The sequence below is a fragment of the Pezoporus occidentalis genome, unplaced genomic scaffold (assembly GCF_034315485.1).
Source record: "Pezoporus occidentalis ecotype Australia unplaced genomic scaffold, CSIRO_AGI_Poc_V1 ctg223, whole genome shotgun sequence".
In the NCBI taxonomy this organism is placed as follows: Eukaryota; Metazoa; Chordata; class Aves; order Psittaciformes; family Psittacidae; genus Pezoporus; species Pezoporus occidentalis.
This window is the reverse complement of record NW_026914106.1, coordinates 1,383,033-1,409,194: the sequence shown is the minus strand read 5'-3', so window position 1 is coordinate 1,409,194 and position 26,162 is coordinate 1,383,033. Positions and strand designations below refer to the sequence as shown.

Here is a 26,162-nt window from a genome sequence, read left to right as displayed (position 1 = left end):
CAGGAAGGGGCTACACCATCGCCCCACAGATCCCCACCAGGCATGGGGGGGGACGGGGGACAGGATGGCTGCAGGCACAGCTGCTATGCTCTGTAAAAGGTATTTCCAGGCATGAAATGTAGGGTTAAATCCCACTCTGGAGTTACAATATTTAGGCTTGTAAATTAAATCCTTCCCTTTTCCCTTGTATTTTGACATCTCACTTCTTTTCAAGCTGCCACTTCCCTCCTCGGAGCTGAATTCTGCTCCAGTAATTTTAGCAAAATCCCAGGGAATCAAACGTTTCCTGGAGCGGCTCGGAGCCACTTTCCTATAGAGGAGACCTTAAAGTGCTCTTGCATGTGCTTTGTCCAGAAACCATGTTCAGAGCCACCATCACAGCCCAAACCACGACAATCTCTGTCCTGTAGCCAGCCACTGCCTCCAAGGTGAACTTCAAGGTTCCCCTCCTGTTGCGTGGGGCTTGGTCAAAGTCACCCAGCCAGGTCCCTGCAGCCCTTCATGGTTCTGTGACAACCCTCATGGACCAGGCTGTCCTCCCCAGTGCTCAGCTATGCACATCCCAGCAACCTGCAGCAGCCATCCTTCGTGCTGGGACTGGCACATCTACAGCTTGGGCTGGCCAAGAGGGAGGGATGCACAAACGGAGCTCTACTGCATGAAGGGACACGGAAGGAGAGGGGATGCCAAGCACCAGAAATACACGTGTGAGGACTACAAAAGCCTTTTAAAGACATTTACTGTGTTTCTGGGGCTGCTCCTGCCACGTCAGCTCTGTAGAGGTTTGTGTTGCGTGATTGTTGTTGTACTCTTGTATCCACTCTTGCTAACCTCCTTTCCCTACTCTCCTCAAGGCCATGGCGATGGGAATGATGACAGAATACTACCACTTCATCTTCACCACTCTGGTAAAGTACCTAATCCATGCAAACACCTTTTATACCTGGCTGCTGAGCTGGATGGAGGCAGTTGGAGCAGCAGGAGCAGGCTGGATGTCCTGTCCTGGGCCTCCTTCATAGGTGTAGGACGCTAAAGCGGTGGGATGGGGTAGGCAAGGGGAAGGCTCCTCATTCTGAGAGATGTCAGTCCTTCCTTTCCCTGCTTTTGGACTGGCTCCCTCCTTCAGAGCTGCTCCAGCTCTGCAGAGAGGCAGGCTCTGGGTTTATTTCCCCTCCCAGTCATTCTGATGGTGCAGACAGGCTGTGATGGGGCCGAGTTTGGTAAGAACCGGGTAGATGTTTCTGTGGGCTCATCTGGGTCTCCCTTAAGAGCCAGGAGCAGCCCTGCTGTGTCCAATGGCTCAGAACTCAGCCTGAAATTAACTCCACTCTCTTCAACCATGAGCCAGCTCCTCTCTGACTCCAGGAGGCACTGGGGGTTTTTTGCTTCCATTCGGGATGTCATTGTCCAGCAGAGCATAGAATTCGGTGTGATTTTGGAGATCCGGTTTATCTCTTTGCCTTTGGGAACGGAACAGACTAAACCAACCCTCAAAACCTGCAGAATGTATTTCTCAGATGCAAAAGACATTTTAATTACCCCTCTGCCATTATCTATTCCAAGCAGCTTTAAGCATTTCCCAGATAACCTCCTATTAATCAGCCCCAGCTGAGCCTAGAGTACATTTCATGTGTAGGTACAGCCTGGAGGTGGGAAAAGGAGAATTATAATAAATTAATAGATAAGCAATCACAATTAATGCCACTTCCCTGAAATAACAGTTATATCATGGGAAAGATATTTTAATCTGTCATTCCTTAAGGCAATGTTTTCCTAGCTTGCAATGCATGTGCTTCAGCTTCTACAGTACTAGACCCATGGGGTGCTAATGAATTAGTCTATTATGTTATACTGAATGTTTCTAAAAGGTCCCCAGTCAATAGTGAGTACGGTGCATCAACACTTGGCATGAAATGCTTCAACATTTTGCTAGGCAGCAAGACTACAGTTCACTGCCTTCAGCATCAAGAGCACCATCAGCCTGTTCTACCAGAGGAGAAGGAGGAACTCGTCTGAGCCCTTCCCTCCTGCAAGCACAGATTTAGAGCCTGTGAAGTCCCAAGCAGTGAGAACCCCTCCAAACCCAACAGTTATGGGAATGTCTCAGCAGCTTGCAAAAAGGAATCCTTGCAAATACAGGAGTTTCTGCACTGCTGTCATTGATGCTCCCAGATACAGACAGGCAGGAGCAGGGATCCCTTCCCATGCTTTGAGTCGGCACTGACAACGATCACACACCCAGCCTGACTTCTCCTGATCAGGAGCTAAACCAAACCAGTTTTCCACTGGTGCTGATAATCCTTGGATGGTTTGGGTTGAAGGGACCTTAAAGCTCCTCCAGCTCCAACCCCTGCCACAGGCAGGGACCCCTTCCACTGGAGCAGCTTGCTCCAAGCCCCTGTGTCCAACCTGGCCTTGAGCACTGCCAGGGATGGGGCAGCCACAGCTTCTCTGGGCACCCTGTGCCAGCGCCTCAGCACCCTCACAGGGAAGAGCTTCTGCCTAAGAGCTCATCTCAGTCTCCCCTCGGGCAGGTTAAAGCCATTCCCCTTGGCCTGTCCCTACATCCCTTGTCCCAAGCCCCTCTCCAGCTTTCCTGCAGCCCCTTCAGGCATTGGAGCTGCTCTCAGGTCTTCCCTTCAGGAGCCTTCTCTTCTCCAGGCTGAACCAGCCCAGCTCTCTCAACCCATCTCCATAGGAGAGCTCTTGCTAAACGCAGTGTACCTGAGGCTTACAACACAACACAAGTGTACTCATGCTTGGGTACATCACAGGGTGTTATTCCAATGTGCCTCCCATTACAGCCAATTCAGCTCCTCCCAGCAACAGCAGTCTTAGCAAAGCCATGGCCAGACAGGGATCCGCAGCAATCCATAGCGGGGACATTCCACTATCCATGAGCTGTTTTGCACAACAGGAGCTTCCACCATGGATGCTCCACGTGGTGAGGATGCAACCTCAGCACCGCGCCTATGGCTGATGAACCAGAGCTGGGGATTTAAACTGGGGAGCATATGTAAGAAAGGGGAAGAGCCCCACAGAAATACCAAGAGCAAAACTGGTAAAGGGAATAGGATGGAGGGGAGACTTAATGTGCAGTACAGAAAATAATGAGTGAAAGGGAATATAGATGATATAGCATCTGTCTGGAGTTAAACAACTGGATGTGCCCTTAGCTGCTGTACAGCATTTAAAAGTCAACATCCTGGCCTGGGTTTCGCCATGCCCTTTAACAAAGCATGGAGGTTTGTGCTTGCAGTTTTCAGGGGGAAAAAGCCCACAACCAGACAGCAAAACCCCTGAACTGTGTGGTGGGTGTGATTAATGGCTGGGGCCCTGGCTGCACCTGCAGATTAAACCATAGCATCCATCAGCAGCACGCTTGGAGGGGGCAAAGTCAGAGGCCAGGGCTCAAGGAAAAGATCAAACTCCAAAGCTTATTAAAGCAAAACAGCTCTAAGAATTCCTTGCTGTCCCATTGAGAGTGACCGAGTGCTGCGTTTGTGATGCTCTGCTGAGAGCAGTGCGGTTCAGGATCCGTGCTTTTCCCACTCCCCCGTGGGCAGAGCAGAGCTTGCTGCTGATGGACACCAAATCTGGGTGAACCTGCAGCGTGGCTGCGTCCCACCAGCGCAGCCACCTTATAGCCAACAGCCACAGCCACGGAACCCCATGCCCTATTTAAACTCATTTGATAGCCCCCTGTGAGAACAATGAGCATCATTCCCATATTCACCCCCTACCCTCTACCACAGTGGCACTTTTCCTCCTCCTCATATTTTTACTACCATTGATCACTTGCAGGATTCATTCAGGATAAGCTCTGATTAAATACGTCCCATCCAACAAATGCTTCCCACTAAGGAATCCCCCTTCCAATGCCATTATCTCCCACATCTAGCCACGATGCCCCTCAGGTCAGCTGCCCTGGGTTCTTACACCTGCAGCATGCCCGTGCCATGCTCTTTACCCCCAGACTACTCAGACAAGTTGCTGGGCATTGATATTAATCCCTGAACTGAAGTTAATATTTAGACGTGCAGCAGAGCCAAGAGATGCATTAAAGAAGCGCACTCCCAGAGGCCTCCCAATGCCTGTCTCCTGCTGCCTGCCAAGTGATGCTCGTGGGCTGGCTGCCAGCAGGACTGGGGGGTTTACATCGGATAAAGGGCACTCTCATTCATTTGCAGACTGTGTAGGCCGGTCGGAATGTCAAGAAACGCGTCTCAGTTCCCCTTTGATAGCCGTCTGCAAATTGGCATTCTGCAGTCAGAGCTCCTCCGTCATCTGCAGCACCCCGTGGGCTTCAGCACTCACAGCAAATCCTCCATGGAAGAGCCCCAGGGAGCTTCAGATACAAAACTCTGCCTGGTTCCCCCCATCCTTGATCACAAGCCGCTTTTTTCACCGTTACAGAGAGTGAGCCTGGGTTTCTCCCCACAATTCACTCGCCTTTTTTAAGCACAGAATGAGCTCTTTGGCAGGAGTTTCCCGCTGCTGTGGGTGGGTGAACCTGCACATAACGACACCCAGATTCCACTAACACCTACAAGTCTCTGCAAGCTGAGAGCAACAGACAGGATAATCCACCCCATTCCTGAGGGCACTGCCCTGCCTCCTGCCTTCTGTGGGCTCTGCCTTTGCGCTTCCAACCCAGACATTGACCATGCAGAAAAGACAAACCAAACAAAGCTAAACCAAATGTTTAAACTGGTTTCTCTCTTTTAAGGATCTTTATGCATTAGACCTAGAACCATATCGCTACTCGGGAGTGAACCTGACCGGCTTCCGGATCCTCAACGTGGAGAACCCGCACGTGTCCTCCATCGTCGAGAAGTGGTCCATGGAGCGGCTGCAGTCAGCGCCCAAGGCGGAGCTGGGGCTGCTCGATGGCGTGATGATGGTATGAGCAGTTCAAATACAGCAGGGGTGAAGCCTGGGAAGCAGACTGGAGGGGTAGGGAGGGCAGGAGCAACACTGAGGAGCAGAAATGCTCCCATCCCATTAGAGGAGCCAAGCAGCCTTCCCTGCAGGGATATGCAGGGCTCCATCATCGCTCCCTGTGGTCCCCACGAGCAGTCTGGACCAGTCAATTCGCTGAGATTGATGCAGCGAGGACGAGCCAAGGCTCTGCCCAGAGTTGGGCTTTGCAGCAGCTTTGATGACTCCTTTTAGGGCCTGATGGCAGCTCTGCTCTGCTGAGTTACTGCTCGGCAGGTACAGCACCTGCTCTCCCATCTGTCTTCCCTGCGAGGCTGTCTCCGACCCCTGCAACTGCTGACTGGCTCCTTCCTTCCCTCTCCCTTTAGATCTGCCAGCACCAACCCACAAGTGGCAAAGCCTCCCAGACTTTCACCTTGAAATGGCTCCTCGTATCCTTCCTGTTCTTTCTTTGTCTTAGAGGAGATCTTCACCATTCTCCTTTAGCCACCTTCTTTCCCACAGCGCTGCCCACAACTGCAGCATCCTATTGCCTCCAACAGGGCTGAGTTCCCCTCATCACCGCCGGATCTTCTCCCATTCCCCCCTTTTCTTCTTCAGAGGGGATCCTGCCTTTTGTTTGTTTGGTTCAATCCCAGTGAGACCCTGATCTCAGCTGGGCACTGCAGTATGTAATTCACCATGAAATTGCTTGGACATAAGCTTGCACCTCCTCTCCCCCAACCCCAAACTTACAAACCCCATCCTTGCTGTGGTAAATCCAAGCCCATGGGATGCAGGTCGGTGCCTGCTCTTCATGCTCTGGTGCTGAGGGAAGGCAAGGTCATGGGGATGGCCGCCAACACCGGAGGATTTTCTTTGTGGCCACGTCCTGTTAGACATTTGCATCAGACTTTGCAGCATGATTTTGTTTGATCATGTTTTATGAGGCCACTGCTACGCTCGCATCTGGTTTGTAGCTTTGTGAAGCCAGCAAATAATGGATTTTCACTAGGAGGTCTAAGCATTCTGGAGTGAGAAATAAATCCAGTTCTCTTGATCGGTGTTTGGAGGTGAGATGGCGAATCTCAAATTAAATCTAAACCCATCACATTATATGGAAGGGAAAAAGAGAGTTCTCCCTAGTTCCAGTCACTGGAGTGCAGGATGATGTTACAGAACCTCCTGATTCCGGTGATAGTTTGGGTCATTTTGGAAAATTCCATGCCCACAGACAAGCCATTTAGCTTCTCTGTTTCCTATTTCCCCATGTCTAAAGTAGTGTGGATAATAGGTTCTCACAGAGGCTTTCTTTACACTCAGACAAAGAAGACTAAACACCAAAATCCTGTTACTATCTCCTACCTTCAGAAATCACTGCCTTCCTCAACATTACAGCAGCAAATGTGCTAGAAATAACCAGAACAGATACACAGAGACACATGACATTTTCACAACCTCTGATTTTAAGACAGAACTATGATCTTTTAGTCTGAGGAGCCACATAACAGAAAAACACATTTGCCTTGTGCAGAGCTACGTGTTTTGAGGACATGTTTTGCATGAGATGTCAGCTGTTTCCACAAGTCTTGTGTTAAAGCACACACATTTACAGCCATCTCATAATCATAGAGTGCGTTGGGTTGGAAGGGACCTTAGAGATCATCTAGATCCCAGTGGAGCTCAGCCCTGCTGCTATTAGACACCAGGAGGTGGGATGCTCAGCATCCCACCCTCGGGTCCACTGAGTGTTGGGCTGGGGGTAACTCAAAGGGGGTCCCTGCAGCTCCTCCTGCGACACACCACGGACCCCCCCCCCCCCCCATTGCTTTGCTGTCTGCCTGCCTCCTCGCTCTGGAACCCCAATGCTGTTCCCCTTCACTTCAGACAGACGCTGCCCTGTTGTACGACGCCGTGCACGTGGTCTCCGTGTGCTACCAGCGCGCGCCGCAGATGACGGTGAACTCCCTGCAGTGCCACCGGCACAAAGCCTGGCGGTTCGGCGGCCGCTTCATGAACTTCATCAAAGAGGTAAAACCGTGATTTAACAGCTCCAATTGCTTCCCACTAACACCAAGCAGCCCTGGCAGGAGCAGTGCAGATGCTCGGCGCGCGGGTTCGGAGGCTTGGCACGTCCAGAGCATGGGGAGGTTTGGCAGCTCTAAGGTTACAAACATCCTCCCCCTGCCTGGGCAGGTACAAGCGGGTGGAAGCACGGGCAGACACCAGCCTGCAGGGTGCACCCAGGAAGGAGAAATCCTGTCTTTGCCTTCAAAATAACATCCGTACAGCCACCCCAAAGCCCCTGAACCAAGCTGAAATCTCCCATGCTGTCTCTAAGACTCGCCCTGGCCTCTTCCAGCTGGACCGCTCTCTTTCAGAGCCCGTTTCTTAGCAGAGCAATAGCCTTTTGCCTTTTTACAGGAACATTTGCTTGGGGTCCACAAAGGGCACTCAGCACTGCTCAATCCCAGTGGCAAAGCTGGCAGCGCTGTGCATCTCTGCCTGATCAACGGCTTTGGCAGAGCGGTGGATTTAGCAAGCAGGGAGCCAGGGGAGCAAGGAAGCAGCTTTATTCTCTCTCTGTTTCCAGTCATTATCATTGCTCTCTGTTCAGTCCATCTAATTGTTTGTTTGCATCTGGCTTAAGTACACAAGCTGACTCAGAGCACGGGTGCCCATGAGCAGTGAGCTCGCCCAGGGAGCGCAGCACAGGGGGGCTGCGGTGAGAGGTGAACGGCCCCCCATAAGGGCCCTTGAGGATGCACCCCTGCACTCATAGCCCTGGTTTTGCTTTCTGAGGAGCCCTCACATAAGGAAAAACAAAGGCAGAGCTGCAGGGAGGTATTGCAAACCCTCATTTACCCTAAGGCTCTTTCAAACTTCTGTGCCCGTGGCTTTACACATGACAAGTCATGAGTCAGGCTGCAGTGCTGGATAGATGCTGGACCATGATTAGGCCACATTTAAAAGGCTGGTATAAAATCCCCTACACTTTTTAAACAGAAGAGTTGTTACCCACAACTTGTGCTGTGGCAGCACCCACAGACCCAGTGCCTCCTGAGCACCAGCACATAGGGGCAGGGAGAGCCCACCCTGGGTGCCGCACGGAGCACGCAGACATACGGGAGGAGGAAGGATGAATGATTCCCATTGCAGAGAGAGAATGAACTTGCTTCCTAATAGGCACTAAAGATGGTATCTCTCCCTTCTCTGCCTCTCTGCCTCCTTTCTCCTGTTTTGTTCCTGGCTGCACAGAGCCGCTCCAGCTGCCTGCCAAAAGAGAGTGTAAATAATTTGTTTGGTTGGCTCCTGTTGCAAATTACCCTGAGCCTCACACTCCAGTGCCTGCCTGTTGTTTCCCTCCCTGGCACCGTGTCAGCGCCTTGCAGGGATAAGCTTCCTCCCCGTTGTAATCAGAACACACAGTAATTGCTCTCTCTAAACTCCTGTAAAGACAAAGCGCAGCGCAGAGCGATGTCTCACCGCAGCCACCTGCACCCCCAGCCCTGGGCTCCCCAGCATCATCCCTCTTTGTGCATGCATAGGTCGTGGTCCCACTGTACCGGATCATAGAATCCCAGACTGGTTTGGGTTGGAAGGGACCTTAAAGCTCATCCAGTTCCAAGGGACACCTTCCACTAGAAGTGTGTCCAGGTTGCTCGCTCCCACTGTGAATCCCTGCTTGTTCCTACCTGCCAAGGGGCTGGGACAGTGGCCCTGCCACCCTGAAGAGCCATGGCAATGCCATGCAGCCGATGGATGCTCTCGCTCCATCAGCACATGGCTGTGGCTGCTCTGGTGGGGAGCATTAAACACCCCGTGCTTTCCCTGCTTCCCAAGAGGCTCCACAGGCAAAGCACCTGCATGGCAAAATGAGCAAAACAGCCCAGCCTTCCCCAAAACTCAGTGGTGAGGAGGCTGGGAGGAGGCTGTCATTACTCCTCAGGAATTAATGAGGAAGAGCCAGAGGGGTGTATTTATATGCCAGTCATTCCCCCCTGAGAATACATTACACCACTTTCATCGCACTGGGATCTTTCAAGCTCCCCCACCCATAAAGGAAACACATTCATCAGCAAGGAGCATGCATTGAACTGCTGTGGGGAAGGAGCCCAAATCCCAGCTCTCCACTGCTGTGATTGCAAAACAGTAAACCAAGCCTGGCACTCTTATGGGAGCATCCTCCTTGGGGCAGATGGTTGTAGCACATCCCAGCGCTGCCTCCGGGCAGAGCAGGCGTCATATACCACACTGTCCCTTAGCACCAGCTCTGCCAGCACAGCTGCTGCCTGGTATCTGGGGGCTCTTTCACCTTCTCAATCAGAGAGATTAGTTATGGTGATGCTGCAAAGTGTACAGTGGGAAAGAAACAGAATCATAGAATAATTATGGTTGAATCCAATGTAGACATCTTTATCCCCAGTTCCAGCTCAGAGCAGGACTGGCTCCCAAGACAGACCAATATCTCCAGGAATGGGGCTTCCCCAGCCCCAGCAGGCACTTGCCCTGTACTTACAGTGCCAAGACCTGAGCCAGGGATGCAGACACAGCACACACCCACCAGATTCCCACTCCTGCTGCAAAACAGCAGAGCCTGCATGGACAACCTCTTGGCCTCTTGTGCTCCACTTCCTACCTGAAAGGAGGCAGGGAAGTGTTCAGGACATTTTAGCCTCCACACACCTTGGAAGCATCAGCAGATTCATGCACAGAAAGGGTTATTTATGAACTTGTCCCAGACCCAGGCTCCCTGCAGCCAGGTATTTATCAGTACTACAAGGATAAATGCAGCACACAAGGATGCCATGATAAATGCAAGCAGGTTTCTACTGAGTCATCGTGTCCTGCACCAGCTGGGGAACACAAAAGGTCCAAACAAAACCTCTAGCAAGGACTGCAAGAGAGTGAGGAAAACCTCACTCCGTCTGCAGTTGAACAGCGATGGGGTGATTATTAATGATGCTCCTTAGGGAAGAAGAACCAGCGTAAGGACTAGTTAAAAGAGCATCCAGTGGAGGGCAAAGGACTGTTTATGATACCAAGTAACAGCCCTGCTCCTTTCTCGCCCCTCCACAGGCCCAATGGGAAGGATTAACGGGACGAATTGTCTTCAACAAAACGAGTGGTTTGAGGACAGATTTTGACTTGGATATCATCAGCCTCAAAGAAGATGGCCTTGAAAAGGTAGGCAGGGTTTGTCTGACCTACCTGCGTATGGCTTAGTCTGATGTTCAGGCAGCAAAGGGCTGGTGCTTGTATTGTTTCCAGGTTGGCTGTGTGTAGAAGGCTGTTTGCTTTGGGGGGTTTCTCAGATCCTTTTCCATGCCTCAACCGTGGCTCACCACCCCAAGCCAGGCATGGGATTACAGTGAGGAGCTGCAAGAGCCCTGCGGCACTTTGCTGGGATAGTGGGAGCAGAAGAAACTTCCTGAGCAGCCATTAACCAGTCCTTGCCCAGACCAAAGGGGCAGGAACAAAGCCCTTCCCATCGCTGGGCTTGCTTAAAAACACTGATGGGAGGCAACAGCTCTTGAAAGCATCATCTGAGTGTAATTTCCCACAACAAAAATCGCCTGAGGCTTGGAAATGGCCCCAGCTTATTGCAACCTGGGTTTTGCAGGAGGATGCTGTGGGTGGCTCTCTTGATTTCTTCCCTGTGTTATCTAAGGGACAATAAGAGAAATATCAAAGTGTGTTGTTTCCTGCCTGGCTGGAGGGTCTCATTCAGTCTCCACGTTGGCCTGGCTACCCAGGGGTGACCCTGCACAAAGGCTGCAGCCACTGATCCCTCTCATGAGCACAGATCTCCCCTGGGCACAGAGATACAACGCTGATGTGCACATCTCCTTCTCAGGTGTTCAAGGGGATTTCATTTCCTTTCCTTCAATTCCATTCAAAAAGGCACTATGCAAAGCGCTGGAGCTCTTAGAACACAGGCTCCAAGGTGAGATGGGCTTGTTTAAGGCAAAAGAGAGCAGCAAGTGGCTTGCAGTGAGGAGTGGATCTAACCAGGCTCCTCCAAATAACAGCACCGAGGACTCCTGAAGCTTGACCCCTTCAAAGTCATTCTGAGTCATAGAAACATAGAACCACAGCATGGTTTGTGTTGAAGGACCTTAAATCTCCTCCAGCCCCAACCCCTGCCACGGGCAGGGACACCTTCCATAGAGCAGCTGCCAGGGATGGGGCAGCCACAGCTTCTCTGGGCACCCTGTGCCAGCGCCTCAGCACCCTCACAGGGAAGAGCTTCTGCCTCAGAGCTCATCTCAGTCTCCCCTCGGGCAGGTTCAAGCCATTCCCCTTGGCCTGTCCCTACATCCCTTGTCCCAAGCCCCTCTCCAGCTTTCCTGCAGCCCCTTCAGGCACTGGAGCTGCTCTAAGGTCTCCCCTTCAGGAGCTTTCTCTTCTCCAGGCTGACCCAGCCCAGCTCTGAGGGACTCCCCACTCTGCTAAGGGTTCTTGTAGATTTATAGGAGCAACTTTGCTACCGGGCAGTGAATCCCCTTCTGGAGCAGAATCTACCTTACCACATGCCTGAGGTGCCTGCTGGCAGCCGGGGATGAGCGCTGAGTCCTGCAGCCTTTGGGCATGGACACAGGTTATGCTCCCTGGGAGCAAACAGCTTGGCTTCCCCATCCCCCTGTTTTACAGCTTGTTTTGCCTTGGCTTTGGAATAAATCCTTGCCACACTTTCGCACCACAGCAATAGCTCTTTGCTTCCTGTGAGGAATCTCAAGGTCACCCCAGCACTCGCTCTCCTGGGGGGTATTTTTTGGTGTCAAATACAGTATAAAGCACACATTCCAAATCAACGCGGTGACCTCCAATCTCAGCTGCCATCAAGTGAGATGGAGGCAGGAGAGGAGCAGGGGAAGAGGCCACCGTCCCACGAGCACTGAGCAGGAGATGATGCTTGTATCCTGGCTTTTCTTTTTGAACATCATATTTTGCCTATAGAGTCTAAACCCAAAACTCCACCGCATCTATTTGGAGCGCAGTAGCTCCGATGGGCTGTGCTGGTACCCTAAGAGAAGCCTTCTCGAGTATCGGACACCGTATGAATCTCAATGTTGAAGTACAACCACAATATCCATCCAACTAATCCTCCTCAGGTGTACTGGAGAACACAGCTCTGTACTGCTGTGGTGTCACACAGAGCCCACAGGAAGCCACCAAACCTCAATGCACGCTCTCTACAGCCGCCCAGCTTTTTGTCTCCAGCAATCCAGAGATTTCACAGCTCCCACTGTTATCATCTCAAAGCTTCTTGTCAGCTCTGGAGGGCTTTGGAAGCATCCGTGTCAGATCTCGGTGGAAGCTGGATGCTGGCAATAGTTAATCCCAAATAACCAACCGTCAAACCACAAACAAATCCCACGCGCATTGTGCATTATGTAGAGGAGCTCGTGTTTGTTGAGCTTTAGGATTGAACTCCTGATCCTTATACCTCCTGGATGTTCCAGGGATTACAGGAGTATTAACCAAACTTAATTACGTGTAGTTGGACTATCTGACTTGCACAGGCCTCTTAACGTGTATTTGGCCTTTTTTTCTTTCCCTTTTTGACTATTTCAACCTGATTCATTCAGTTTTAAGTGCCACGTATTCAATTTCCCTGCAGAAACCCGAGCGCTGTGAGCTCAACCGTGCCAGCAGCGCTCCCACAGGGGCCTCTCAGCCCCTATTCCCTTTCCCCGTGCGCAATCATCATCTTTTGACACTGCAGCTGGGGTGTGATGGAAGGAGATGCGGGGATGGCTCAGGGTTCACCTGAAATATTTAAAGCCTTTCACCAAGTTCATGGAAACTCCTGTAGAATTTATGATGGGTTTTTCTTGCCAGGCAGCGCTGCTCATTACAAAGTCTCTTTTTGGGGCTGCAGGGAAACCTCACGCTGCTGAAGAGGTTGAAGAATCTTCAAAACAGCAATAAATAAACTATCAGTGGCTCCTGGAGGGTTCGAGCCTTTGGTTTCTCTCTGAAACCGCCTCACAGTTTGACCCTACAGATGGATCGTTCTGTTCCCATTTCCATGCAGGGGTTGTTTTCTCTCACTCCTTCCCAGGCTACGCAGCCACCGTGCTCTGGTTCCAGGTAGAAATCCTCCATCCTCCAGCATTCCTGATGCTTTATCTCACCGTCACAGTCCTTTAGCCAGTCCTGCCTTCAAAGTTTGTTCTAAAGCCTCCATAGCCCTGTGGGGATCAAGGTAACAGGCTTAGAGCTGGCCAGATGACTTCTTGTAAATAGGAACATGTTTTGCTATTTCTGGATAAAAAGGCTTCTTCAAAGTCCACCAATTTATTAAAACTGACAGCTCGAGAACAACACCTCAAATTGATGAGGAACCGTGTGCCTGTGCCCGAGCATGTCTGCTGCTATTCCCTCCTCCAGGACCAAGACCTCCCATTGTGATGGATGTCCCTCAAAGGGATGGGTTAGAGATATCCATCTGGTTTGCCACAGCACAGAGGGCAGGAATGGTCCCTACGTGGGGTTTGCAGAGCTGGTCAAGGTCATTTTTAATTCTCCTCACCAATATAGTTGGGTGGAAATAAAACAGAAATAAAATGGCCTCAGATTTGATTTTTTTCCCTTTTGTTCTGCTTTATCCTTGCCCAGAGCTGACTCCTCAGCACGGTTGGGTTGTTTGCTCTACACAAACCCTTTGCGAATTGATTATTCACCCCCTAAATTCCAGCCACAGAACCCCAGCCTGGTTTGGGTTGGAAGGGACCTTAAAGCTCATCCAGTTCCAACCCCTGCCACGGGCAGGGACACCTTCCACCGGAGCAGCTTGCTCCAAGCCCCTGTGTCCAACCTGGCCTTGAATCATGGGCAGTCATGGTCTTTTCTCATACATCAGAATGTGGCACAGGGGCTGTTGATTATCCATGTGCAGTGGGGTAACCTGCAACTAAAGGGTTAAGGCAAATCTCCTGTTTAGGTGAAACAAGATGATCATTCCAGGTTTGCTCCCATCTGCTGTAGATGGTAGAAGCAAGCTCCGTTTCCAGGCCAGCAGGATGATGACAGCATCCTCATCCATGCTGAGGAGTGCTCGCCGGGCACCCATGGTCCATTTATTGCTTCATTTCAGGTTGGAGCGTGGAGCCCTTCCAATGGTTTGAACATCACAGAAATCTCCAAAGGACGAGGCCCTAATGTCACAGACTCGCTGAGCAACAGATCCCTCATCGTCACCACGGTCCTGGTAGGACACTGCAAGCCTGTCTTTATTCCTTTCCCCCCGACTCTCAGGGATATCCCATCTCTCTGCAAATTCCTGGGGTGTGATAATCACTGCAGCTCAAAGGCCATGGCCTAATGCAAAACCATGGAGCCAGGAGGAGCCCTGTCAACCGTCTGCCTTTGGTGGGCTCTTTGAGGCAGGATTTTCACCTCGTACTCTGTGATGATGTACAAACTGCATCATGTACAAGGGTGGTATCAGTTCCTATTGACTGTGCCCCTCCTTGGGCTTGCACAGGGGGTATCTCCTGTAAATGGAAATGTACTGAGATCCCAGTTCCTGCCATAACTCCATTTTCATACACTGGCTTCTAAACTAAACATAAAATACACCCCTAAATGTTATTTGCATTTGCAACACCCCTTTGTACCTTTGCACTGCTGTAAATGGCCATAGAAAAGGCAGAGAAGGAATCTTTCAAAAGAAAAGCATGAAAGGTTATTTCTTCCCCTTTTGCTCATATTGCAGTGACTTGTTGGAAGAGAAATATTACCCCAGCAGCCAGCACCACGCTCCCCAAGCAATATGGGAACTGTGAAGTTATGAAATTGAGGGCACCTTCACTGAGAAATCGATTAGCAAACCGAGAGAGCTCGTGAATTGGATGTCTGGCCATTTTCAGTAATAAATTGTGAAATAGGCCGTGAATAAGTGGTTCATAGAGTTCAGAATTACCCCCTAGGAAATGCTGGAGACCTGGAGATACATTACTGAAGCGAATGGAGTCCTAATGTTCAGTGCTTCGGCTGTTAAATATGTATGTAATCCCTACAGTGCTTCCCCACATTAATAGTGCTTTATGGCAGCTCTAGAGCTGGTGTGTTTGTATCACGATCCATAGATTGAGCTGATTCATAAACAAAGCACTAATTCCAGTGAGGAAAGCTGAGGAGGAGGCCAGGGAGAGAGGATTTAAGTGCAGGAGCTGTGTGTGCCAACCTGAACTCTATAGGTTGGACGTTTGCTCCACAATTGAGCTCCCTGTGCCCTGCTTTGAGACACCTTCAATTGGAGCCATGTGTTAGCTACTGTTGGTATCTCATCCTCCCCTTGCCCTCCAGCTTTTTCCTGCCTCCTACCATCTTCTGCCATTTCCATCTGTCCTCTACACGTTTCCTACCTCAGGCTCCCCAGCATCCCTTGTCCTTGGTGACTGCTCAAGCCTGATCTTCACCAAGGGCTGTGCAAGTTTGCTCTTTGCTAACTTCACCTCTGCTGAAGAGGCAGAGATCCACAGGGCTGGAAAGCACTTTAATAGGTATTTCTCATTTGTGCTGGTGGCTTGGCACTGCTGGGATTAAAGACACCCCAACCTTCCCATGGCATCTCTAACCGGAGCAGAAACTCTCTCTGGGTAGCAATAGGGGCCCGTATCCCATCAGCAAAGAGGAAAATGTGATGAACTGGGGAATGTTTTGGGATGGGCACCAGCCATGCACTGCTCCCTCACCCTGTATTTAACCCACCAGCCTCTTGCTCGCTGCAGCTCAGCAAACAACAGGCACTGCAGCGCACATTGGCTGCATTTCTGCTGCGTGGAACTCGGGGTTGGGTTTGTCCTTCCCCTTCTCTTGGCTCTCACCACTCTTCATTTCCAGAGCACGAAATGACTATTTTTCTCCCTGAAATCCTACCAAATGGAAAACGATGGGCTGCTCTGAAGAGCCAAAATCACGTGTTGTGCTGTAACCAAGGCTGTAATCAGCACCATGTAGAGTTAGTGTATTCCCAACGTGTCCCATTGGCAGCCCTGCCTGCGGAGCCTGCACCCTGTGGGACCACGGCTCACCCTTAACAGGGACTTTTTGCCTTCCCGTGTGCAGGAAGAGCCCTTCGTCATGTTCCGTAAGTCCGACACGGCTCTGTTTGGGAACGACCGCTTTGAGGGCTACTGCATCGACCTCCTGAAGGAGCTGGCCATCATCCTGGGCTTCACCTACGAGATCCGGCTGGTGGAGGACGGGAAATACGGGGCGCAGGATGAGAAGGGGCAGTGGAACGGAATGATCAAGGAGCTCATTGACCACGTGAGTGCAGCTTGGCTGCAGCATGGGCAGGGGGGCTGCTGAGGGGTGGCTGAGCCGGGGGTGTCCCCGAGCTGTCTGCCTGGGGCAGGAGCAGGGTGTACCGGTGGTCACCCCCCCTTCCCGAGGATGCTGCTGCTCTGCCCTGATAAACAGGGCACAACACTGAGGAGGCTCAGGGACCCCAGACATGTCCCAGACCAGCTCAGTTGGATCCGGATGATGTATCCAGACTGCAGGTGTGCAGGGCACAGTTTCATATATCTGTTTTGTCCTATAAAGGCAGCTTATTTCGGCAATACTCCTGAGACACGAAGCTCCCCCTGCCACAGAGCAGCTGTGCTCTTCCTAAAAGGAAAAGCCCATTAAGCACTGGTGAAACTGTTGTGGAAGCTCTGCTCTCACAGACACCAAAAAGTCACCTAGTCTGAAACCTCAATTCACGGCTGCTCAGTTTGCTAATTCCACCCTTCGCCACCAGCACACCCTGTGATCCCAGAAGCCCCGTTAGGGAGGTGAGGAAAGCCGGTGTCTTCAGGAATCTCTGATTCCCAAAAAGGTCTCTGGAAGAAAAGATCAGGACAAAGTTAAGTGATGATCTCTGCAGCACAGGCAGCCACGTAAGCAGTCCTAGAGCTGTAACACAGCGCTCTTCTCCTGGCCTCCTGCTCAAGTGGGGCAGCCCTTGGATCTCCTCTCAAGTTCCTGCCTCCATGCTGAAAACACTGCCTAAGGCAGAAAAGAGACGAAACCAACCCCACGTATGCAGCAGCTGTGATGCTCCCCTGGTTCATGTGGGAAGAATGCATTTGCTGGTGGGTGCCAGCAGTGAAGGAGCTTTGCTGGGAGCAGGTAACAGAGCAGCGTCTGGTGGTGAGGCTGCTGAGCTGCGGCTCCGGGATCCAGGTTGTGTTTCCAGATTCGGCTCCTCTGCCCTAGATGACATTGGACGAGTTGCTTCCGTGCAATGCTTGCTCCATCTGTAAAAAGCAGATGATGATGATTACATCCCCTGTGGGACACAGCGATGCTTAATCAGTTTGCGAAGAGCGCCGGCATCCTTGGCTGGCTCACCCTGAGGAGCGGGGAGGAGGGCACCCAAGGACAGCCCTGGGGGAGAAGGACACTGCGCCTCGCAGGGAATACACCACAGGCTGTGCAAAGCTGCCTGTGTGGTTCTCCTTCCAGAAAGCTCCATGCAGCACAAAACACACCCGTTAGAGCCTCTTACGCAACAGCCAGGCTAAGTTAGGTGGGTGACAGCATCCCAGCAGAAGCCATTGGTACTTTGCCATTGCAAGTGCTGTGTGTGATGTGGAGCTGAGCAGATGCAGAGCACAGGATGCAATCATAGGATAGAATCACAGAACAGTTAGGGTTGGAAAGGACCTTAACATCATCCGGTTCCAACCCCCCTGCCATGGGCAGGGACACCTCTCACTAAACCATGGCACCCAGTGTGCTCCAGGACACAGCTCCTGCACTCACTGCCAGGGCAGGGTCTGTGGCTCTCACTGCAGGGCTCTGAAGAAGTAATTGCTCCAAAGCAGGAAATAAGATGTAGGGAATAGAAGCCAGGACATCACTTAGTCCGAACCATGTCACTTCCAATGTCCTGCGAGATGCTACAGGGCTCTCAGGAGGCTTCCAGCCATTCCCAAAGCTGTGGTCAGCTAAGAGAGACCCACCAAGAAGAAGGTGTGAGGAACAACCTCACTAAGGAACATGAAACTCATGGTCAACCTGCAGTGAAGTATTTTCTTGGCTAACTATTCAAAAAGCAAATTAACATACAGCACCAGGAAAGGACCAAGGGCCCTCCTGTTGCAAGTTTTACTGTAGCAGTAGGTTTGAACTCTGCTTTCTAACAGGTGAATGCCTTGGAGTGATTTATAACCACTGCCCAAACCCCATATAAAGCCATTAATTTCTTTATCTGCATGTCATTGCTTTTTATAGCAGTGTTTATGGAAAGCATTAAAAAGTGAAACTGCAACCAGATGGGGCCCTTCCTCAGCAGCAAAGCATCTTCAGAGTGTGTGGAGAAAGCAACAACCGATTGGTGCTTTGCAATGGCAAAGTTCATACTTATTTCACACCTAGCAGGGAAAGTGTTGGAGACGGCATTCAAACAACGTTGTAGTGATGAAAACAGGGCTGCCCCCACTGTGAGTTTGATATCTGGGCTGGCCTGCCTCCAGATCCAGAGTCTCCTCCTCGTGAAAGAATCAGGATCATTCGGGTGGGAGCATAAAGCAGGAAGGGTTTGGGGAGCTCCAGGCAGCCAGGCCAGGATTAATTCTATGCACTAAATCCGTGCATTGGTAAAGACTGAACTCAAATCTGAGGCTGAGCCCGCAGGACTGGTGAGATGCAGCAGCTCTGGTGGGCTGAGCTGATGCACAGGCTTGGTTCAATGGCCTGTGCATAGGAGAGGGTGTTTCTGAAGGGAAAGAAGAGGCTGAAATGGTGATTTGTTATCACTGGAAGGGCTGAGAGCTGTGGGAGATGCTGTGTACCACGAGCAGCCCCAGCCAAGGCTGGGATGTGGTGAAGAGGAGCTGGGTGAAGGTGCACAGCACGCATGAAGGAGGATGGGCTGTTTACTCTGAGCTCTCATGGCTTGTTTTGGAGTCACTCATCTCTCTGCTCTCCCTCTCCTCTCTGATCCAGACAAGCCTGGCCAGAGGCAGGAATGCCGTAGGCGAGGATCCTTTGTAAAACTGCTTTGTTTCTAGTCTGGCCTTAAGCATAAACAGGAAAAGCAACAGCAGTCAGAGCAGCTCACAGCATGACCCCAGCTGCCAGGTCCCCAGGGTCCTCCACAGCCCTGGAGAAGGCAGGCTCGTGTGGTCCCATGCAGAGACCCCATCCTGCTGCCTCTCATCCTCTGCTGGGCTTCATCACAAGAACACCCCTGTTTGTTCATTCCCTGGAGAAGCAGGGTCCTTTCTCCCAGCAGCTCCTTGTTTATTGTCCCTCTCCCTGGTCGCTCCCACTGAGGAGCCTCAAGCAGGTGAACCACAAAAGCTGAACTCACAACACTGGCACATGGGGGGGGTTTGGGGCATTCAGGTGACACAGAGATGCTCCCGTGTTTCCCATCCATAACACACAGGGAAGCTGGCAACCGTCAGCTCTCCTTTCATCCACAGTGAGCTGCTAGTGATGTTTATTCATAGAAATTATCATTGATACAAGCAGAACTACGCTGTGAGCAGCGGTCCATCCATTCTGATTTATAAAGCCGAGCTGTCTGGCCAAATAGCACCTGCAAATCTCCCCTGTTGTCTGTGGGCAGAATCCCATAAAGCCAGCAGAATGAGCCATGCTGGACATTCTGCACAAACTTGTTCACAAATAAAACTTGTCTTGTGCTGAGACAGCGCATATCAAGTTCCCATTCAATCTGAAGCCTCATGTGGGAATAAAAAAGGTATGAAAAATAACAGGGTTTCTAATGGAAATCCCTGCCAGTGGTAACTATAGAGAAGATGTAATATCTGTCCTTAGGGAGGGTTTATGACAGCTGATTTAACACCTTCACAATAAGTGGGCATTTATTGACAGTAAATTCTGGCAGAAATACATATTGCATCACATTGCCATTAATGTTCCTGCACTGCCTTATTTCAAGCGAGGTGAACTGGGGATTCATTTGGAAGCCACTGGGCCTGGAACAGGGGAAGAAGAACTTCTCTGCGTGAAGTGTTCTTCACTTCTGGTTTAGACACTGCAGGACCCCCTGTGAGTGATGGAAGCTCACACTGGGTGCCCCAAGTTCTCTGCTTGCCTCTTCAGGTAGCTCTAGACCTGCCTTTCCCTCCCCATGGCTTGTTCACCCACCAGTAATTCATAGGACAGGGCTTGTCTCTAAAGATACAACTGCTCTCCCTGGGATGCTGCAGCCTTTGGCATCCCTTAGGCACAATTAATGGCAGGTCCCTTTCTGAAGAACTTCTTGAGAGAAAAGATTACAAGAGGTCTTCAAGGTCCTCTTTTCTCCTCTTCAGCTTACAGCTCGGCTGTCCCTGCGACATCTGCTCTTAATTCACCATTGATATTAACTAAATTCACTGACAGGAATGATGTCTAAATTAGGAATGAAACTGTAGGAGCAGCCATTAAAAGCTGGAGTCAGACCATTAACAGTGACCCCCGGCTGCTGCCGGGCACAACCCTGCTCTCCTCGAGCATCACTTCTCACACTGAGTGTTTTCCTGTCCCTGGCCAGCGAGGGGAGGGATGTGGGCATAGGGCACTCAGCACAGAGCCTGCAAGCGAGAGCAGCCTCCCCTGTCATCCCTCGGTGCCCCAGGATCTGTGCCCATGGGGGGCTGGATGAGGGCACCACTGCAAGGAGAGGTGCAGAAGGATGCAGGAGTGATGCCAGCATGAAGCAGAGCTATGGGGGTGCAGGAGCATGAAGCAGCACGTGAGCAAGAGGGGCAGAAATGGGCCCTGAGGTGGGGCAGTGGGGAGGGATGACAGTGCCGATGCTGCCACCAGATACCCGAATACCAATTAAATAAGTAAAATATGCACTATTTCTGTCTCTCAGGCAACACACATGTAATTAGTTTATGTAAATACCTAGCTCAGGTTGGCAAAATAAGCGCAGAAGCAGCTTCTTGTCTGGAATCAATATTGAGCTTGGTGCTGATGCTATGGGAGCTCTGCTGTCACACACAGTTTTCCTCTGGTGCAGGCTGGATCCTGCAGGATTCCCACAGTGACTGTGGCAGTGCAGGAGCTGCTCTGACCCATTCGTGTGATAACTGAGAACCTGAAGATAAGACTCAGCACTTCCTGATAAAAGCCAAATCTCTGTGCAGAGAATATGATCCCCCAGCCACTGAATGCCCGGTAACCCGCATCACTTCCACCCAAGTGAAAACACTGTGGGTGGATAAGGAGATCCAAACCCTTCCAGGTGTGTTAGAGAAGTGTCTGCATTTGCCACGTAGCTGCCTTGGCAAAATCCATCTTTTTGGCCTCAATTCAGCACAACACTTAAGAGCACACCTAAGGCTTGGAAGGTGTGCAAGCCCCAGTAAAACAGAAGCGTGTGCTTAAGTGGTTTTGCTGGACAAGGGCCTTTAAGGGCACTTGCTGTAGTTCCTCATTTTAACTAAACCCCATATCCCTGTGCAAGAGTGTAAAAGCTGGGGCTGAGCGAAGGAACCAGTCAGGGCCTGGTAACTGACTCCCAGTTTGTAATGTCAGAGCACGACAAATGAAAGCTTCGCCCTTGGTGGGGCTTGATTTAGATCCTCTCAGTCAGCAAAGCCTTAATTAGAGGCCACCTTCAGAAGAAATCTGCATTGATAAAAGGGTATCGAAGTGCAGCCCTGCACTGCCTGTAATAGCTCAGGAGACCACTCCAGCCTGGGCTCCCTAACACAGGCTCCCTTCTGATGGGGTGTGACATTTGCTGCCAAGGACACGGGGCTGTGATCAAACCAGAGGAGCTGCTGAAATGACACAGTCAAATTTGATTTCTGCACTGAAAGCACTTTGGATGCTCGGGCCTCCATGCAGATTCGCCTCTCTTCATTCTCTGCGCTGAAGCATCAACCCCTGGCTGCTGGTTAGCCTGCTGTACCACTGACAAATGTGGCTTGGGAGCTCTCAGCCAGGCAGCTGCTCGCCGGCACTGACCGCAGCACTGCTCGTTTCTTTCCTCCTCCAGAAGAATCCATAGCCAAATCCTTCACTATCTCCTCCGGTTTTCCCTGTCGAGTCAGGACACCCACACAGGAGCGATGCAGGAGCTGAAATCCTGCCTTTCTTTTGGCGTTTCTGCCTTGTGACACACGTGTGCTGTAACGGGGGGAGAGCAGCCGAGGCATCTGCTGGTACCCAGGATATGGGCTCTGCATCCCACCTCCAGCCTGTGCACTGCAGAGCCCACCATCCTGCAGAGTCCATCGGTGCCCCCCCAGCCACAGCAGGCACAAAAGGACTCGCTGGGAAAACACTGTTCCCATTTTCCCTAAGTTTTGGCAAACGGCAGTGATTGAAGCAGATGCTTTTTGTACCAAGCTGATTTAAGATGTGTTTCCACTGGGGAAGTGAGAGGGAAGGGAAGCAACCAGGGCTCGGCTGAGGAACCATGTTACAAAATGCATATCACTTCTACCCTTGTGACAGAATTCCCGAAACTCTTCCTTTCAGGACCTTTAAAGCCACGTTCTTTGGAGGGGAAACCCTTTTCCTGCACACACACACACGTCTGCAATGGATCAAAGCTCGTAGAGGAACTTTTCTTACAGAAAGAGGCTCAGATTCCTGTGTTTCTAAATACTGCACTAACTTTCATCACAGATTTGCCAGGTTAAACGAGACCATTCCCTGACCATCCTCCATAACTCAGGCCATGGATCTTCACTGGTATCTGCAGTGAGCCCATTGTTTCTGTTGGAGTAAAGCGTGTTCCAGCAAGACAGCTAATATTGATTTAAAGTTTGCAGGTAACGACAAACCCACGGTAGCTCTTGGCAATTATCACTCATGGATAATTGAGAGTGTTAATTTTCAGAACCAGCTGTTCAATAGACCTTGCATGGGAATGCCAGGCAATGGGTGCTGCTCAACTCCAGCATCATCTGTGTGCCTGCATTGCCCTGGAAGTCAAAGGTACTGAAAGAGGTTTGCAAGCCCCAAGCAATGCAGCTGCCACTGAGGTAGTCTTGGGTGTATTTAGTTAAGGTGTTTTTTAAGGACCTGGTGAGAGGAGTGAACACAGCTCTGTACAATATAGTTAGCCATGGCCTAGCACTGCATTTAGCATAGAAATGATTGAATAACAGACAGAAACAGAAGCCAGACAAGAAGCCAGAATGCAGAACGGGCTCAGCTGAAACTCCTCGTGCAGTTCAGACACTTCCAGCATGACAAGCTGTGAAGTCCATCACTGACCAGCAAAGCATCTCCTCGGTGGGGCTGCAGCCATGGGGACAGAAGGCAGATGGAAGGGGAACAGTGTGAGTTTCCTCCTTCCCACCCTACACCACGGCTTCCTTTCAAGTCGTATCATGATGTGGACTGAGAGGAAAGGAATTGAAGCTTTTACCCCATGCTGCTGCAATATTACTCCCTGCAAGTGTGTTCTGGAGTGGCCTCCCCCTGTGCCTTTCTCCTCTTGCAGCAGCCTCGAAAGGGAAGTCAACAAAAACAGATCATCTCTGCAAACAGTGGGATGTGCACACAGCAAACCCTGCTGTAAGGAGCTGTGTGGCAAGAAACAAGCTCAGCGAGGACCACAGACATCCGATACCATTGTGAAACACAATTCTTCCAGCCGTTATAGAAGAGCCCATTAAAATGAGCTCACTGCAGCTGGGCGAAAGCTGCGGGGACTGTAATGTCTCTCTGCTGTCTGCAGTGTGTTTCACCGGTTACCATCAGACAAACACCCACACAGTGAACGTCATGGAGCAGAATTAGCAAACAATTCCTAATGCCTTCCTCCTCTCTCCCTCTTGTTGCACACAGAAAGCTGATCTGGCCGTTGCTCCTCTCACCATCACCCACGTTCGGGAGAAGGCCATAGACTTCTCCAAGCCCTTCATGACGCTGGGGGTCAGCATCTTGTACCGCAAGCCCAACGGGACCAACCCCAGCGTGTTCTCCTTCCTCAACCCCCTGTCTCCCGACATCTGGATGTACATCCTCCTCGCCTACCTGGGGGTCAGCTGCGTGCTGTTCGTCATAGCCAGGTAAGGGGATGCACCAGAACCCAAGGGCTACCACACCACATCTGCTGCCATGCCACAAGCTGCCCTCCCCATGCTCAGATCCATCTTGCTGCCTGGTGTGTTAAACCTGGCTTGTTAATGAAATGCCTTTTGGTCCATCACCCAAAGCAGGCTGTGCTCTCAGCCAGGGATGCTCCCAAGCACCAGGCTCCCCTGCCCTGTGCTCTTTGGAACCTGCATCTCAGGTGGTTGGTTGTAGAGGTGATACAAGCTCCATGGTGACAATCAAAGATGAGCTAGCCACAGGGGAAATTTGTTTCCTTCTTTGCTAGCAAGAGCCTGCTTTCCATCCCTTTTACTGCTTTAGCAGACTAAATGCTTGTGTTTGTTTGCTTTATTAGCATAAGCCTCTCTCGCTGTGTCAGGGCAGGCAGCTCCACACATTCAGCAGGCTTCTAGGAGAAAAGAATTTTAAATGCCCGTTCCTTTATGGTTTTAGAAATGTTGTTGCCTCTCCATTTCATTAGCACCTCCCTGGCATAATGGAGGGTAATTGTCCTGCTCTCCATCATTCTCGCTCATGCTCCTGTCAGGTCGCTTCTCACCCAGCCTCCGCGCTGGGTCCTGCACCACGTCCAGCTCCTGCCCCTAAACCCTCCACCAGCAAAGCTCCCGCAAACCCTTCCCTATATCAAGAGAATGGAGAACCCGTTGCTAGAGATCAGACAATGTGCCTGTTTACAAAATTAATACGCATCTAATTAGCATGTTTAAACCCCCTATATTTAAAAGAAGAATTAGCATAGATTTGCATGTGTTAATAATTTCACAGAGCCTTTGATGAGACGCACAGACCAGGGCTGCTCCCAAGAGCTGATTCCACCTTTTCAAGCCAGAACAAAGCCCTCGCCTCCCTGGCCATGCACAGCCCTTGTTTAAATGCTGTGCCCAAGGAAGGTTCCTAAGCACAACCTGCACTTGGACACCGGTTTCCCCTTTCTTCCAGTCCAAGTTATGCCAGCAATGCCTTCAGAGCCCTCCCTGCTCACCCCACACCTTGGGCTGGGCACTACAGGCAGAGCCCAAGGGGCTGCTGTGAGGAGCTTTCCTCGGAGCATTCCTCCAAACCAGCTCCTATTTGATCTACTGACATCACATATTCAAGAAGATTAAATGGAAACTGCAGCAACCAGAATCCATTAACCCTCATGTTAAAACAAATCTGCAATTTTCAGCATCCCTCAGGTCCCCAGCAGCATTTAGAGATGATTTCACTGCGTAATATCCTAATTACACATAACAGCAGTTGTCAAAGTAAACTCTGCTCAGCAGGAAGCATTAGTGCTCCAAACCACCCAGGATGGCAAAGCCTTCCAACCAAAGGCCAGGTTGGACGGGGCTTGGAGCATCCTGCTCTAGTGGAAGGTGTCCCTGCCCACGGCAGGGGTTGGAACTGGATGAGCTTTACGGTCCTTTCTGAGCCAAACCAGGCTGGGATGCTGTGATTTTATAAGAGGACAAGAGTCGTGCTGCCGTTACCACATCTCTCCAGCTTCCCACCAGCTCTGCCCCACAGACAGCCCCAGCCGGATGCACGTAGTGCCTGGGACACCATGGCTCTGTCCTGCCCCAGCTGAAGCCCTGGGAAGACACTGGGGGCCTGCAGCGGGGCAGGATGAGGTGCTCAGCAGTTGCTTTGTGTCAGAGAAAGAACCAGGCGCTCTCAGCAGGAAAAGGTCCTCATCTGGGAGAATGAACCCGAGGTAATTACAAAAAGGGGAAATATTGCCATGACTGATAGAACTCCTTCACTTTCTGTCTCTGTTAGCCATGCAGAACACAGCTAGATGGGCTCTGCTGCCATAATGCATTTGGCTTTAATGCCCTAAAGTATTAGACTGCTTGTGAGGCTTGGAGTGACAATTCAGATACAATTTTACCTTTATGAGCTTATTTTTCCCAAGCCATATGATGGCCAAATCCAGCTCAAATGGTCCCATTTTGAAAGCATGTTAAATGGGCAAATTGTAGCTGCACATAAAATTCATTGCAGTAAATACGGAGGAAAGGTCGAAGGAAATGAAAACACCTTCTAGACATCACCTTGTACATAATGGGATATCTCTATGCTGTGTTCAGAGAGCAGCCTCGGGCCCTCAAGCACCCAACTGGGTCCCAGCCTGGTGTGCCTGATGTTGAGGGATAAAAACCTGAAGAACACGGGTTTAGTGTCTTGTTTTGTGCTGAAACGACCTGAAACAA

The 26,162-nt window shown here is 50.9% G+C and overlaps 1 protein-coding gene across 1 annotated transcript in view; it reads left to right on the top strand.

The window, feature by feature from the left end:
* GRIK3 (glutamate ionotropic receptor kainate type subunit 3) overlaps positions 1–26,162 on the top strand; it is a 101,000-nt gene that overhangs the window by 61,180 nt on the left and 13,658 nt on the right. Inside the window, exons 5-11 of the mRNA XM_062620775.1 lie at positions 855–908; positions 4,730–4,903; positions 6,808–6,951; positions 10,000–10,107; positions 14,024–14,137; positions 16,000–16,203; positions 23,698–23,921. Of these exons, the coding sequence (XP_062476759.1) occupies positions 855–908; positions 4,730–4,903; positions 6,808–6,951; positions 10,000–10,107; positions 14,024–14,137; positions 16,000–16,203; positions 23,698–23,921 (1,022 nt within the window). The remainder of the gene's footprint in view (positions 1–854; positions 909–4,729; positions 4,904–6,807; positions 6,952–9,999; positions 10,108–14,023; positions 14,138–15,999; positions 16,204–23,697; positions 23,922–26,162) is intronic.